Here is a 15751-nt window from a genome sequence, read left to right as displayed (position 1 = left end):
AGTAAGGCGAAGGTGAGTGGGAAGCGAGTTCCAGGTTTTAGCTGCCAGGTAGGAGAAGGATCTACCTCCCATGGTGGTTTTGTTGATGCGAGGTACAGTGGCAAGGGCTTGGTTGGAGGATCGTAGCTGACGGGAGGGGGTGTAGAAGGACAATCGTGTGTTGAGGCATTCGGGTCCAAGTTCGTAAAGTGCTTTTTGTGCGTGGGTTAGGAGGTGGAAAGTAATCCTCTTATTTACGGGGAGCCAGTGGAGGTTTTTCAGGTGACCAGAGATGTGTTCTTTACGCGGGATGTCTAGTATGAGCCTGGCTGAAGCGTTCTAGATGCGTTGGAGTTTTTTCTGGAGTTTTGAGGTGGTACCGGCGTATAGTGTGTTTCCGTAGTCCAGGCGGCTCGTGACCAGTGCGTGGGTGACCGTTTTTCTAGTTTCGGTGGGGATCCAGCGAAATGTTTTTTTGAGCATGCGAAGAATGTTGAAGCAAGATGATGAAACGGCGTTGTCTGGTCATCGAGAGTGAGGAGTCCAGGATGACGCCCAGGTTCCGTGCGTGGTCCGTCGGGATGGGTGCTTTTCCAAGGGCTTCTGGCCACCAAGAGTCATCCCAGGCGGAGGGGGAGGTGCCTAAGATGAGGACTTCTGTTTTGTCTGAGTTCAGTTTCAGACGGCTGTGCTTCATCCACTCGGCTACTTCTTTCATTCCTTCGTGTAAGTTGGTTTTGGCGGTGTTAGGGTCTTTGGTGAGTGATAGGATCAGTTGAGTGTCATCCGCGTAGGAGATGATGTTGAGATTGTGTTGGCGAGCGATGGCCGCAAGGGGGCTCATGTATACGTTGAAGAGGGTGGGGCTGAGTGACGATCCTTGTGGCACGCCGCAGATGACTTCAGAGGCCTCTGACTTGAATGGTGGGAGGCGGACTCTCCGTGTTCTTCCGGTGAGGAACGAGGTGATCCATTCCAGTGCTTTTCCTTGGATTCCTACGTCTCTGAGGCACTGTAGAAGGGTGCTATGACAGACTGTGTCGAAGGCAGCGGAGAGGTCGAGGAGGATGAGGGCGACTGTGTCTCCATTGTCCAGTAGAGTTCGAATGTCGTCTGTTGCTGTGATAAGTGCGGTCTCAGTGCTGTGTTTGGCTCGGAAGCCGGACTATGAGGGGTCGAGGGATTTGTTGGTTTCGAGGAAGGTGGCGAGCTGGTTGTTGACAGCTTTCTCGATGACTTTGGCCGGGAATGGAAGAAGCGAGATGGGGCGGTAGTTTTTGAGTTCGGTGGGGTCAGCTGTGGGTTTTTTCAGAAGGGCGCTGAGTTCTGCGTGTTTCCAGCTTTCCGGGAAGGTGGCGGAGTTGAGGGAGCAGTTGAGAGGGGCTAAGGGGAGACGAGGAGCACCCGTGGAGGGTGGTAGGGAGGGAACCTGTGAAGAAGGAGGTCAATGGGGGTGAGGGTGGAAAAGATTGTCACAGAGGGCACCCCTAATGCTAAGCCGGCCCTGCCAACAGCACTACACATCCCAGCAACAATACAGAACCCAGAAGTGCTACAGACACCAGCAGCGGTGGAGACCTCAGCAGAGGTGCAGACCAAGGAAATGCTACAGATCCCAGCAGCAGTGCAGACTCCAGCAAGAAGGGCACAAACTGCAGCAGCACAGATCCCAGCAGTGCTGCAGACTCCAGCAGAGGTCCAGACCAAGGAAATGCTACAGAATCCAGCAGCAGTGCAGACTCCAGAAAGGAGGGCACAAACTGCAGCTGCAGTATAGATCCCAGCAGTGCTGCAGACTCCAGAAAAGGTGCAGACCAAGGAAAGGTTACAGATCCCAGCAGCAGTGCAGACTCCAGAAGAGGTGCACATGTCAACGGAAGAGAAGACCCCAGCAGTGGCACAGGCCCAAGCAGCTCTACAGATCAACAGATCACAATTTCTGCCTTGCTGCAGATCCCAGAAGTGTGAAGATCCTAGAAGTGGCACAGACCACAGCAGAATGCAGACCGCAACAGAGGTGTAGATCCAAGCAAGGGTGCAGATATCAGCAGAGGTGCAGGTCCAAGCAGCAGTGCAGACCCCAGAGCTGTGCAGATGCCAGGAGTGGCACAGACCACAGTAGAATGCAGAAGCAACAGAGGCGCAATGCAAGCAGAGGTGCAGATCCAAGCAATGGTGCAGATCCTAGAAGCAATGAAAACCCTGTGAGAAGTTGGCCTGGTATGTGATGTCCACTATTCTAGTGGGCACCCTTTACAAGTCCAAGCAACCCTTATGGTGATGGTTGTAAAGTCAACTTTATAGACCAGCTATCCTAGTGGTAGCATGGACAAAGCAGTCTTAGGCTAACACTTCAGAGAGCATGTGAAGCCAGTTTTACCAATAATAATTCCTTGAATACCAAATGAAAGGACACCTCACAAGGTATATATCAAATATATATGTATTTATTCTGAACACAACCCCTCTGCACTCTTTACGAGGTCAGAGGTCAAAGCACACTACAAGTTACTTAAATAGCATACGCTAAGTTGCCCAAATACAGTTTTGCCCTAGGGGCCTCGAAAACCATATACTAGTGGTATAAGGACCACTGAGGAAATACTAAATAGGCCTAGGGAATCGCTAGGGCTACACTGATCAAAAAATGGCTTGGAAGTAGGAGGCCCACGGGAGACGCGTGCAGTGTCTAAACACAGACGCAAGTTAGCATTGAGTTACAATGGTGCTGATTCGGGACACTTCCTGATGGACTACGGTAAAACCCTTTTAAACTAGAACACTAGGATAGTCAACACCCACGGGAGCACCGGAGTACTCGAGTTACCTCACCCAGGGAAGCCGGGTGCATAGGTGTGTTTTCGTGTGGGGTTTCTTCGCTGTTTCCTATGGAGAGCTGCAAAAGAAGTGCTGCAGGTGACCAGAAGAAAAGTGTCCGGGTGGATCCAAGAGTGGATCGAGGATGTGAAGAACCTGAAAGCAGAGGGGACAGAGTCTGGGTCACTAGCCAGTGACCAGGATGGAACCAGGTGATGTCGAGTGCTTCCAGTGAAGAAGGTGAAGCTTGTCTCTGCAGGCACGAGGACCAGGAGGCGTTGACGATGACCAGGAGCTGGATTCGAGCTGTCCAATGAAGGATCTTGTCGACTGCGGTGTCGGTATCCGGATTTGACCCAACAAGCCTTGGTAAACGCAACCCACGCAGGATGTGGAGATCGGCTTCAGTTCAGACCAGCAAGGTCTGGGGAGCTTCTCTTTTGCAGAGAAGCTAGGGCGAGCCCGGAGCAACCAGGCAAGCGGTGTGATTTCAAAATGGCACCTTCAGAGGGCTCACTAGCCAACGGGCTAGCAACCAGAAGGGCTCGTCGAGCTGAAATGCAGAAACAGGCCCCACGCGACACTCGTGGAGTGTGGAGGGCTAGGCTTCGGTGCAAATGCTGCTCGGGTCTGGGGCTTCTCAATCCCCAATGCACAACTTCAAGGGTACCTCAGAAGCTGCACAGTTAGCAAAAAGCAAGTTGATCAAGCTGTCCGGTCCCACGTCGCTCGTGTCCACCACGGGTCTCAGCTTGCAGATGTGAGTCGGAGTCGGAGAAGTCTGGAAGTCCAGTTCTTGTGCTGCTAAGTCTTCGGGTTCCGGCGGGAGCCTCGACAAAGCAAACCAGCTGGTCACTGTTGGTGCCTGTTTGCACATGGTGGTCACTCCTTGACCACAAGGGAGATGTCTTAAGTCTTCCAGTCAAAATGGAACGTCGAAGGTCCAAGAGTTTGTTTCAGAGTTTCTTCCAGAATAATCTCAAGTCTATAGACTCAGCTCCTACCTATATACTAAACTAAGGGGCTGGATTACCTGCTAGGTCTCTCCTATGGGTGGAACCAGGGAAGGGGGTGGTTACACCCCTTTTCCTTTGTTCAGTTTCACGCCAGAGCTGGGGCTGGAGCTCACCAGCAACTGGTTTGAACCGGGATATGCATGAGACACCTTGTGTGCCCCAGGCAGTGTCTGGAATTGCAGTTTCCTTTCAACTCACCCTGCCCCAATACACATGAGGCTGTCTGGGGAGTTGCAAGCACCTCCCTCGACAGGAAACCTATTGTCCAGGCCTCCCTTGCGGGAGGTTTGTCCAGCTGCAGGAGGTCAGACTCGTGTCTGTGGCAGCAGCATCCATTTTGTGATGCCGAGGCTCTGTTTAACTTTAACCAGGTAAAGTAGTTGCAACATGTCTTCTCCCTCTAGTAGGGTGGAATGTTACCCCCGTCGCCAGAACTGGCGAGGGGGTTGTATTCGAAAGTGTTTGACAACTTACACAACATGTTTTGATAAAGCCAAACCAAAGTTCGCATTAACCGCGAGGATTATAATGCACTTAAGAGTATATGGTATGGCTATATCATAGAACAGCTATAAGGACATGGTTCCGAAAGCTGCAGAGGGACTCAGCTCATGCTAGGGCACCCTCTCACATAAAACCAAGCACTCTGCCTCCAGGATTGTTAAGGCCTGCCATAGAAGTGACTTATAGGTTACTATGTGTCTATATATAAGATAAATATAGGTATACTATACCTAAGCAAGGCGTGATTACACCACCTTGCCCCAGCTGAGTGATCAGCCCGTGGTGTCAATTTGGATGGCCAGCAAGGGGTGGCATAATACATGCTGCAGCCCCTGGTAGGCCTTGGATGCACCTATGCCCTGGGTACCTATGGTACACTATAGAGGGGCTTATAAAGGTGACCCAATTCCCAATTAGGTATGTACCTAAAGTACATGGTATCAATTCAGAGAGAGAACAGCTGGGCTGAGAGTCTGATTAGCAGGCCCACAGCCACACTAAAGTCGAAAAACCAGGGTACCAGAGCAAAAAGTGGGGGTGACCATAGGAAGCAGACCCTACTCTGCTACAAACCTCAGCAATGACACAAACCACAGCAGAGTTACAGACTCCTACAGCAGTGCTCATTGCCTGTTCTCTCCCAAAGAGCTGCTGCGACATCTGATGTGCTCTACTGCCAAAGCACGAATAATACCAAAGCAAGAAAGAAGAGTCCATCTACCTAACAGCAGAGACCCTCCGACATGCTGCACATTGTTAATAATTGAATGATATCAAACGAATGAACATAGAGACTAAGATTCAAACCCTTGAAAACACTCACATAAGAAAAAGAAAAAACAAATGAGAAATAAGTGAGGAAACCAAAAGAAGGACAATCTGTAGTTACCTGCAAAGCCGCGGGCCCATCTCCACTCTAGAATACAAATAAAGGAAATTAAAACAGTAGAAACGCACATGGAAAAAACACAAATCTGGATAAACATTAGGGTTTACAATTATAAAGATATATTTTATGTGGAAATGTTCTGTAATCTAATTCACTAAAAAGGCAATTGACCTTACCCCTAACCAATACTCCAATCCCAAACTCCAACTGCTCCCCACCCCTTAGTCAAATCCCAATCCATAAACATAAACTAGCCTAACTCTATTCAGGTTGGGCTTTTGACTCATGTGAATAAACATAAGCAGAAAGTAATATTCTGATCAGCAAGAGGCATGTTTAACTTTAGCGTGGCTCTTCGCCATCCTGGGCCATGATGCTGCATCAATTCTGTGCACACCAATGCACGGCTGCACTTTGGCACTCCGGCTGGGCGCCTAGCTGTATGGGGGTAGCCCTTGAATCCCCTGGTTTTTTTGCTAGTGCATTTCTGCATTTTCACTTTGACTTATCTTGGTCCTAATTTTCATAGGATTTATTTTCATTGGAATTTTGAGGCAAAGGAACTCCTTTGCCGCAAACATATAAATCAAGACCAGAATGTCATCTGAGCTCCTGTGCATCATATGCAAGTGTCTGCCTCCATCACTTATCACTCAGTTGAACTAAGGGGCATATTTATTAAAAAATAACATTATACAGCGCATTCCTGTCTTTTCCCTGCACAATATGCTGCGTAGCCCCAATGCAGGCACTCTTGAAGCATGGTGCACGGGTGTCTGCAATGTAAGAAGGATTGTTGTTATGCAGGAAGGGTCACCTTCTTGAACAAAAACAATCCTCTGTGGCATTTTCCTCTTCCTATGTGCACTGCAGAAGACGACACTGCACACTGCAGCGCATATAGAAAGAGGAAGCAACGAGGGGAAATAAAGATATTTCTCCCTGTTACGCCTCGCCTTTGGAGGCATTCCCAGGTCTACCAGAAATTATAAATATGGGAATGTGGCAAAATCCATGGGAACACCCAAGCTTCACCCATGGAACGCCTCCCTGGGGCACAGTAACGTAACAGCTATTTGCGCTGTGTTAGTCCCAATTTATCAGGCCTCACAAGGCTGTGCAAGGTGGGTTAGCGTGGCTTGATCAATCTAACTTAAGAGTTGCGCCGCCTTTGTGTCCCACTGAGTGGTGCAAGGACGACAACTCTTTCATAAATATTTCCTCAACCTGCAAGTGGTTTATTGAAGCAAATGCAAGAGCAGAAGAGATGGACACTTCACTGCCACAGCCCAAGCCTCTAGAATAGTCTCTGACTGGATAATGTCTGCACCCAAAGTCTCATAAGCTGCAGAGTAAAACAAAGTTCTTATTAACTCCTGTGCTCACCCGGTACAGAGATGGTCTCATGCGTGCTTAAGAAATATACCCTACTTATCACTACGAATGACATCTGTGCCGTTAGTTCTTGGGAAATGAGCCTGTTACATAAGGTAAGCTTATTGTAACCTCAAGTACCATGCCTAGAAGACAAATGTCTTTGGAAATCTGTAGTGACATTGAGAGCTAAAGTAACAAAGTTATTATTAATTTATTGTGCGTTTTCTATAGTGTTGTGTGTTGCTTTTCGGATACTTCACAGCTGACAGCATAAAAACAAGTGAAATGACAGCGGAGAGTCCAATCTAAAGACTGGATCCTGTATCCGAAGTTCAACAATCACAACCTTTGGTCTGTGAGGGGTTCAATTAGAAATCACATCTGGATATTTCTGGCTTTAACAGTTTCCAGAATTGTAAAGGGCTGGGATCAGATCTCAAGGAAGAGGCGATGCCATTCCATAATCTGTTTCCTGTTCTTGAATGATTGTTGATCTATAACGTGAGCGGATGATGAGAGGAGGTTTCGGCCAGGGGTGGTGCGCACAGCTAATATCTGCCCAATTTTTGCCTTAATAAGTCTTGTGGAACCTTCATTCATAAAAAAGTAACCTGGTAGTTTTTCAAAAGCACCTAGAAGTGTGCAGTACACAGAAAAATAAACATGCCCAACTGTATCTTTTTATGTAGGTCTGAGATTATACATTCTTTTGATGTCTTGAGGCACATAAACTACCAGGTATATGAAAATGTATTCCTAACTAGTGTCTGGGATGGCAGGAGTAAACACGCACTGTCTCTGCCCTACTGGCCGGCGCATGTAGTTAACATATTATACCACTGTCCAGGTGCCCAAGACAATCCCCCACAGTGTGGGCACAAGAAAATGCCAGGGTAGACCAGGACGCTAACCAGCTAATTTCTTATACCCTTCCTGGGGCAACGCTGGAAGCTAAGCTCTGCCTCCCTAAACTTCCTGAGAGCCTGAAGAGAATATTTCTTACCTTTGGTAACCATCGCTCTGGTGGATTCTTTACCTACCTACATATTCTTCACCTTATGAGTCTTCTCCAGGTGCCGGATTCGATCTAGAAAATTTGCAAAGTCCCCTTGCACAAAAGGGGGCGCCATGACACCAAGCCCACTCCTGCACCTCCCTGGATGGGAAGGCACAGAACCATATTTAGTGCCATCTAACAAGCTGATATCAGTTCTCTGCCCTTCTCCCCACGCCTTTAGAAGCAGGAACAAACCTGACAAACTTAAAGAAATGCAGTGCACAAAACCAGCACGGTAACCACTCCTTAGTCACAGGCGAAATGATAAGAAATCTGCATGTAGATACAGCAGCCATCAGAAAGTGTGTTACCAAAAATATGAATTTTTTTATCCAAGGCAAGGGGGCAGCGAGGGACCTGCGGATCCTGCACCTTATGAATCAGTACTCAAGAGTAAACCCTGAAAACAGGTCTGAGGAGAGAAGTACACTGGGCATTGACAGACAAGAAATAGATTGTGGAAGACGCAACTGGATATCAGATCGATTGGTAGCGGTCCCACCAACTGCAAAACAAGCCAGAAGCCTACCCAACGGACAACCCTCTGCACACCTCAGAACAATAACAGCCGTAACATAGAAACTCCTAGGAGAAAAACAGTCAGACACTTCGACAGTAATGCTCAGTAATACCCAGAAGCAATGGTCTGGCAGATAATAAGCAGAAGGAGTCAGCAAGCCAACAACAAAGCAAAAGTTATTCCAAGGGAAGGAAAGCAGAACACTCTAAACCCCAACCCTTCTTAATGAATGAATGAAGGGATTTAAAATGTATATAGCGCTCATATGCCCGAGGGCGTCAAGGCGCTTCAGCGGAGGAAAAAATGCCAGAAATGAAAATAGATTAGGTCGATAAAAGCCAGGTTTTTAACGCCTTTCTAAAGGAAAGAAGAGTTGTGCTGTTCTTTGTGAGTATAGGAAGTGTGTTCCACAATTTGACCGTGTGGAAAAAGAAGCTACTTCCTTCCCAGCGCACCCTCCTGAACTTGGGTACCTGAAGAAGTTTGCGGCGGGCGGAAGATAAGGTTTCACCTTCTGAATTAGTTTTAAAGTTAAATGCACCTGCGAGGCAACCTTATTGGTTTGAAATCGAAACGTGAGCCTGTCATCAAAAATGACTCCTAAGTTTTGGGCTTTTTTCACTGGGTTGGGAGGCATTCCCATCATCTGAGGCCATCATTTCTCAGACCAAATGGAGGGTCAGAGCCCAGGAGAAGCACCCCGGTTTTACTTCCATTCAGCCTAAGGTAGTTCGTGCTCATCCAGTGATCCACGCAGGTCATACACCGATTGAAGCGAGCCACTGTTTCATCTGGTTTGCCAGAGATGGAAACTACGATCTGGGTATCATCGGCGTAGGACACTAGAGAGAAGCCAAACTGCCTGATGACATCCGCTAAGGGGCTAACATACCGATTAAACAATGTAGGGCTCAAAGATGAGCCCTGCGGGACCCCACAAGGAAGTGAGAATTGCTTCGAACACGAGTCATCAATCAGAACAAACTGTCGCCTATTGTTAAGATAGGATTTGATCAAGCTTAAAGCTAAGCCTGAGACTCCCAGCTTCTGAAGCCTTAGAATGAGAATGTCATGGTTCACGGTGTCAAAGGCCGCCGAAAGATCCAAGAGGATCAAGGCGGCCTTTGCACCGGAATCCAGCGGAGAGCGAAGCTCCTCCGCTGCCATGACCAGGGCTGTCTCCGTGCCGTGCCCCTTCCAGAAACCATATTGTGAAGAGTCCAGCAAATTTTTGGAGGCGACGAAGGACGTAAGTTGGAGGTTTATGATTTTTTCCAGAACTTTAGCTGGAAACGGGATCCTAGCTATAGGTCAATAATTACTATGATCACTACAATCCAGACCAGGTTTTTTCAACAGGGGAAGTACAGGGACCCTCTTCCTAGCTTCTGGGAAAGTACCGGATTGGAAGATCTCTTTAAAAAGCAGACAGAGTTGTTCGCTGATCTCCTCAACTGCATGTTGGAATACTTTTGGAGGGCAAGGATCCGTACGAGCCCCTGATTTCACCAATCTGACTGTTTGCGAAACCTGTTCTATATTTGGGGGGGATAAAGGCATTCAAGCCATGATCAGACTGTCTCAGAAGGAGGGAAGGTTGGGTCACTTGGGACTCCTTGTTTTTTCCACAGAAGGTCTTCTTGATAGAGAGCACCTTGTCCCTAAAGAAATCTGCCAATTGGTTGCAGAAGACAGTATTGCTGTTCGGTGTGGGTAGAGTAGGAAACGTCACTAGTTCCTTTAGCATTGAAAAAAGTGTTTTACTTGATTTACCCGCCTGCTCAATTTTTTTAGAAAAATAACGACATTTTTTGTCTAAAATCATTTTTGTGTAGACAGTCAATGACTGGGTATAACTCACTTTTTTCGCATCCACATAAGATTTTCTCCAGCGCCTCTCAGCAAGTCTACATTTTTGCTTCTGAATACGCAATGAGTCATCGAGCCAAGGTTCTGATTTCTTCGATCATTTGCTGGTAAATGTTTTTTCAGGGGCTAGAGTGTTTGCCGCAGTCGTTATCCAATTATTAAAAATATTAGTGGCTGTGTTTACTTCAGGCGTATCGGTTTGAAGGCAGACAAGGTTAATTGCAATTGCTGTGGACTAATTTCCTTCCAGTTTCTCCCTTCAAAGGACCTATAAGCAGAGTGAGGGCGAGTGAGATGATGGGATGAAGTAAGTAGAAACTGGATAGCCTTATGATCGGACCAAGGAATTGGCAGGATCTCCTGCACTTTCAGTTGAGGGTTAGATGTAAATATGCCATCTAAAATGTATCCAGCCTTATGAGTAGGATGTTTGACCAATTGTGTCATCGAGGCACTGCCCATCAGCTCTAAAAGCGAGATTGTATGTTGAACGTTGGTATTTTCAAGATGGTAATTAAAGTCACCTAAAATAGAAAATTCCTGATAGTCAACGCTAGATTCAATGATATGACCAATTATCTCTACAACCTTATTCTTAGCTCCTGGTGGCCTAAATAGCAATACGCCATTGAATGTATAATTTTCACTAATAGTGATTCCAAATTAGAGTAATTCGCAATCGGGGCACTTCCTAAAGTAGGGCTATTTAACGTCAGAGTATCCTTGATGATGATCGCTATGCCCCCTCCCTTTTTATCCTGTATCATTCCTAATTAGAAGGTATCCTTTGGGAATAGTTAATGAAAGCTCCGAATCCGATGTATCATCTGCCCAAGTCTCTGTAACAAATGCCACATCTATATCGTGAGCTTCCAGTAATTCAGCAAAAACAGTGTTGTGTTTGATCAAAGAACGTGTATTAAGGAGTAAGCCTCGCAGGGATTTTTGTGCAACTGTTTGTTGTTGGGAGGCCCGATGTGCTCTAAGGTTGCATCTGGTTTTTGTAAAGCAGAACTTTATGCCGCACAGAGGACAGGCCTCAGGCTCTTTCAGTAGATCAAGTTGTGGACAAGGTTCGTTCCTATATTTGGGGGTTAAGATTTATAAGCGTGTCTCTTGTATATTTTAAAATAGGTTCTATACTTGGTGACGAACAGACAGGGGGGTGGCCCTGGGTCCGATCCATGCGCGGACGGGCGCAGACGGGCTTGACTTTGGCGCACCGGCGGCGCGCCCGCTGCGCGCGTCCGCTCTGGCATCCTGCTTATGTAGCAACGAGCAGGTGAAGTGGCACGCAGACTACCAGCTGCCCCCTTTGATCCAGAAGTGACCCAGAGCTGCTTCCGGTTCACCAAGCCCTCCACACAAACGGCACCAGCCGCGATGGAACGGGGCCGGTGCTGGAGACTAAAATAGGTGAGAAAGCTTCCTTAACTTGCAGTCATAAGCGCAATCATAACGGAAGTGCTAGTATATTTAAGTACTGTCCAACACATTTAAATATAACAACTAAATAAGTGCAAGGTGCAGTGTTAAAAGATTCACGAATTAGTTAAAAAATTCAGTTTCCAATTCAGTTTCAAAATAGTAATAAACGCGCAATGATCAGTGAGGCAGAAATTCAGATGCAGCATAAACCTTCGGCTGGTGTCAATCGGAAGAAGACAATGTCAAACACAATCACAATCACTACTTCAAGGTATGACATATAACCAGCAGGGAGCCTGGTCATGCTAACAAAAGGCAGCAACCAACAAAAGGAATCTCAATGGTGGACCAAACACAGGTTCAAACATGAAGTAAAACCAGCAGAAAGGAAAGCCAGAAAGCAACAAGGAAAAAATACAGCAGCTGCTAGATCCTCAAACATTCAACAGAGCCCAAAGAGTCAAGGATGTTTGCATTGAGCAGGCAAAGTCCACAATCCTGCACACAACAAACAGCATCCTGGTAACTGAGTCAAGATAACTGCTCCCTCAAAGATGCACGCAAATGGGGATCTATTGGCCTGTATAAATGTTTAAAGGAAGTTGCATCATACCCAAAACGATGCCAAAACTTATAAGCATCAACTCCAGAAAATGGCAGCAAATATCATGTGAACACAAGGCTACAGAACCACCTGGGGAAAGTGGGCCACCAAGAACAGTGATGGACCGCCATCAGCCACAGAGAAAATTGAGCACAAGGGCATCCAATGTTAAAAGATTCACTGGCTCACTCTAATGCAAAAGAGCCAATCTTAGGCTGAACTCATCCCAGTACCCTTCATCTCTGATCAAAGGACAATAGCAACTAGCGAAACAAAAAGGAAAGATGAAGAACCCGCTACCATGGCCAGTCATACAATGTGACAACATCACTTACTAAACTAAATAAAAATGTGAATGTCCAATACACCATATATCCACAGGTGAAACACACAGCACGCTGGGGAGTGAACCTTTTGAGGTTACCTGCCTCCAGGTCGGGAGGCATCAATCAGGAACGATGGACAACAGAACTAAACTAAAGCGGCCTCTGAAGTAACCACAGATCAGTTAGCAAGACTCAGTAATGACCTGCCTAACGTTATTATTACAAACTGTAGCCGTCATCAGTTAGAACTGTCGAGGTTTTCCACAGAAGAAAGCCAAGAAGGCTTTAAAATGTATACATTGATCAGCTGAAGCAGCACACCACATACCAAACCAGCACTGGCGCGCCACATCCTTCCACTACAGCCAGACAGAATATGCAGATTAGGATGAAACAAGTAGCACCAGGGACGCGATTGACGAACAGCATCAAACTCAAAACAGGAATGATCTGAATGCGATACATGATTATGAGATGGCGAACAGTGTCTGGGCCAGAAGATAACAAACGAAGGTCAACCTATGACTAACTGTAATAATCTTTAGTCGTGTTTTCAACAACTGTAATGGAATGCCCGTTTTAATGCTTTGTTATAATTAAAGGTAAATAAAATAAAAAACAAGAATGATCTGTCCAGTCATTTACCTCAACAGGTCAGAAAAACAGAAGCTCCAATCCCTGGAACCCCAAGGAGGTCACCCCTTAACAACATCTGGCCACAAATACAAGCATACCGTTAAGGGGGTAGAACTACATGAAAACAAACAAAAGGAAGACGTCGAACTATGGCACCTTATGTGACCCACTGCAGAAACTCCTTCCAGAATTAGGACACGGCTTTCAAGAACATGAGGAACAAGGTTGATGCGTACTTTTTACAACCACAACACACATGAGTATAGGTGCACTAGACCGGTGAAAACGAGTGGACAAATCCAGAAGAAGGTCCCCAGAAGATCTTATAGGGACTCCGCAAGTCATGGCACTTTCCATCTGCACTAGATAATGGGTGACGGTTTTCTCAAAGTTCAACAGAAGTGCATCTTCTATACCGCTCTTGAACACCCATCAGCCTCTCTGTGCAGCCTCTAGGACTACTGTGTAGAAGTCAACAACCAGGAAGGAATATGTCTGTCTGGGCCCCTCTAGAACGTGCAGAGCTCCCGCTGAGCGGCCTCCCGCTGAGCGGCCTCGAAGGGTCAATCCTGCAAGTCCCTCTGTGCAACAATGGGGTCACCAAACCTGGCACTTAGGCCAGAGATATGGTGCATTGGAGGCTTTGTGAGTGTGAAATGCTTTCATGCATCAGGCTAGAAGTGGATAACTTCAGGATTAACGAGCCCCAAGTTGCCGCTTTGAGGGGAAAAAAAACTCGACGAATAATATCCACCATACGCCGGGAGCTTTATCCACAGTTTGGGTGGATATCTGTGGACGTTTTCTGCCCGAGACCAATGAGGCGACCTGTTGAAAGGAGGGTGATGGGACAGCCCTCGCCTAAATCTGGCTGCAAGACTATCTGAGAGATGTAGTGCAATGTCCATTTTATTTATGGGAACTGACGTCACACATCCCTTGTCATAGCAGTGGCTGCTGGTAAACTTTGGAAGGGGCATTAACAGACATGGGCAGCATTAAATTGTAATACATGGTCATGGGGGTGTGTATTCTTTATGTACTTAATATTCCTGCCATATCATAGAGGGTGTGGGTGTGACAGAACAACTTTGCTGTCTATGCGAAGCCAATGGCAATTGTTGCAAAATGTGTTACTTTTCCCTAATGTAAAATCGGTCTATTGTGCATTTTCTTTTCCAGACCTTAGCACGGGTTAGCAGCTGCAGACGTCTCAAGCTAGACTTGGTTCTCTCCACAGCCTAGAATCATTATGGCCGCTTTCTCTACATTCAAGCAGGCAGTACGACTTTTGTTTCCGCTTCGCAGCACTTGTGTTTTTCATTTCATTCCAGGCTTGACGTGCACTAGTCATTGGTGTTGATTCACAAAAATGCCAGGAGTACCGGAAGTGACATCATCTAAACATTCAGCTGCTGATGACATCACAGGAAGTGACGGCACATTTATTTTTGACCCTGGTGATGTTAGGGAAGGGGCTGCTGGATGACCTTTGACATAATGGCATTAAAGTAGTGACAGCTGAAGCAAGGTTAATAAAATATTGCAACAGGAGTCTAAAGCAGATATTAATCTATTGTTTAACCACACACACACATAGTACATAAACAAATGCATTTCTAGTAACTGCTTTAGAAACCTTTTGCATTATTTTATTGATCAATAAATTAATATATTTATGAAATGCACATGCGCATCATCCTCATGATTTCACATTGTAGGGGGCCCACTCAGTTGAATCTGTGGCCTCCTTGTGTGCCCCCTAGAAACTCCCTTCTAGAGACACTGAGGATATAAACAAATGAATTAAAATGCCCCAGTTTAGACAAGACGGAAGTCCTCATCCTGGGCTCCTCGCCCTCCGCCTGGGACGACTCCTGGTGGCCCCCCGCCCTGGGCACCGCACCCAAACCGACAGACCAAGCACGCAACCTGGGCTTCATCCTGGACTCCTCCCTCTCCATGACCAGACAAGTCAACGCCGTCTCCGCGTCCTGTTTCAACATCCTGCGCATGCTACGGAAGATCTTCCGGTGGATCCCCACCGAGACCAGGAAGACGGTCACCCAGGCCCTCGTCACCAGCCGACTGGACTACGGCAACGCCCTCTACGCCGGAACCACCGCCAAGCTCCAGAAGAGACTCCAGCGGATCCAGAACGCCTCAGCCAGACTCATCCTCGACATCCCCCGATGCAGCCACATCTCCGGACATCTGAGAGCCCTGCACTGGCTCCCCGTCAACAAGAGAATCACCTTCCGTCTCCTCACCCACGCACACAAAGCCCTACACGACCAAGGCCCGAGCTACCTCAACAACCGCCTCAACTTCTACGCTCCCAGACGCCACCTCCGATCGACCAACCACGCCCTCGCCGCCGTCCCCCGCATCCGAAGAGCGACAACAGGAGGAAGGTCCTTCTCCTACCTGGCCGCCAAGACCTGGAACACCCTCCCGACCGACCTTCGCCTGACCCAAGACCACCTCTCCTTCAGGAAGAAGCTCAAGACCTGGCTGTTCGAGCAGTAGCGGCACCCCCCCCCCCCCTCCTGCCCCCCCCCCCCCCCAAGCGCCTTGAGACCCTCCGGGTGAGTAGTGCACTCTATAAATTCCTTGATTGATTGATAAAAACTAAACGGCACATATAACCACGTTTCCTTTAGTTCCTGTCACTGCCTATGGGACCTGTCACACCAGGGGTCGGAAAGGCAGTGTTAGGGGTCCCAGGG

At 47.3% G+C, this 15751-nt stretch overlaps 1 protein-coding gene across 2 annotated transcripts in view; it reads right to left on the bottom strand.

The window, feature by feature from the left end:
- Positions 1–15751, bottom strand: part of LOC147661250 (E3 ubiquitin-protein ligase TRIM39-like) — a 134428-nt gene that overhangs the window by 27379 nt on the left and 91298 nt on the right. For both annotated transcript variants that reach the window (XM_086951199.1, XM_086951200.1), the window contains one exon: positions 5206–5232. In XM_086951199.1, coding sequence (XP_086807325.1) covers positions 5206–5232 — 27 coding nt within the window. The remainder of the gene's footprint in view (positions 1–5205; positions 5233–15751) is intronic.

This window comes from Lissotriton vulgaris, unplaced genomic scaffold (assembly GCF_964263255.1).
Source record: "Lissotriton vulgaris unplaced genomic scaffold, aLisVul1.2 SCAFFOLD_3088, whole genome shotgun sequence".
Taxonomy (NCBI): domain Eukaryota; kingdom Metazoa; phylum Chordata; class Amphibia; order Caudata; family Salamandridae; genus Lissotriton; species Lissotriton vulgaris.
Note: the sequence above shows the minus strand (reverse complement) of the source record. Positions and strands in the feature narration are given on the sequence as shown.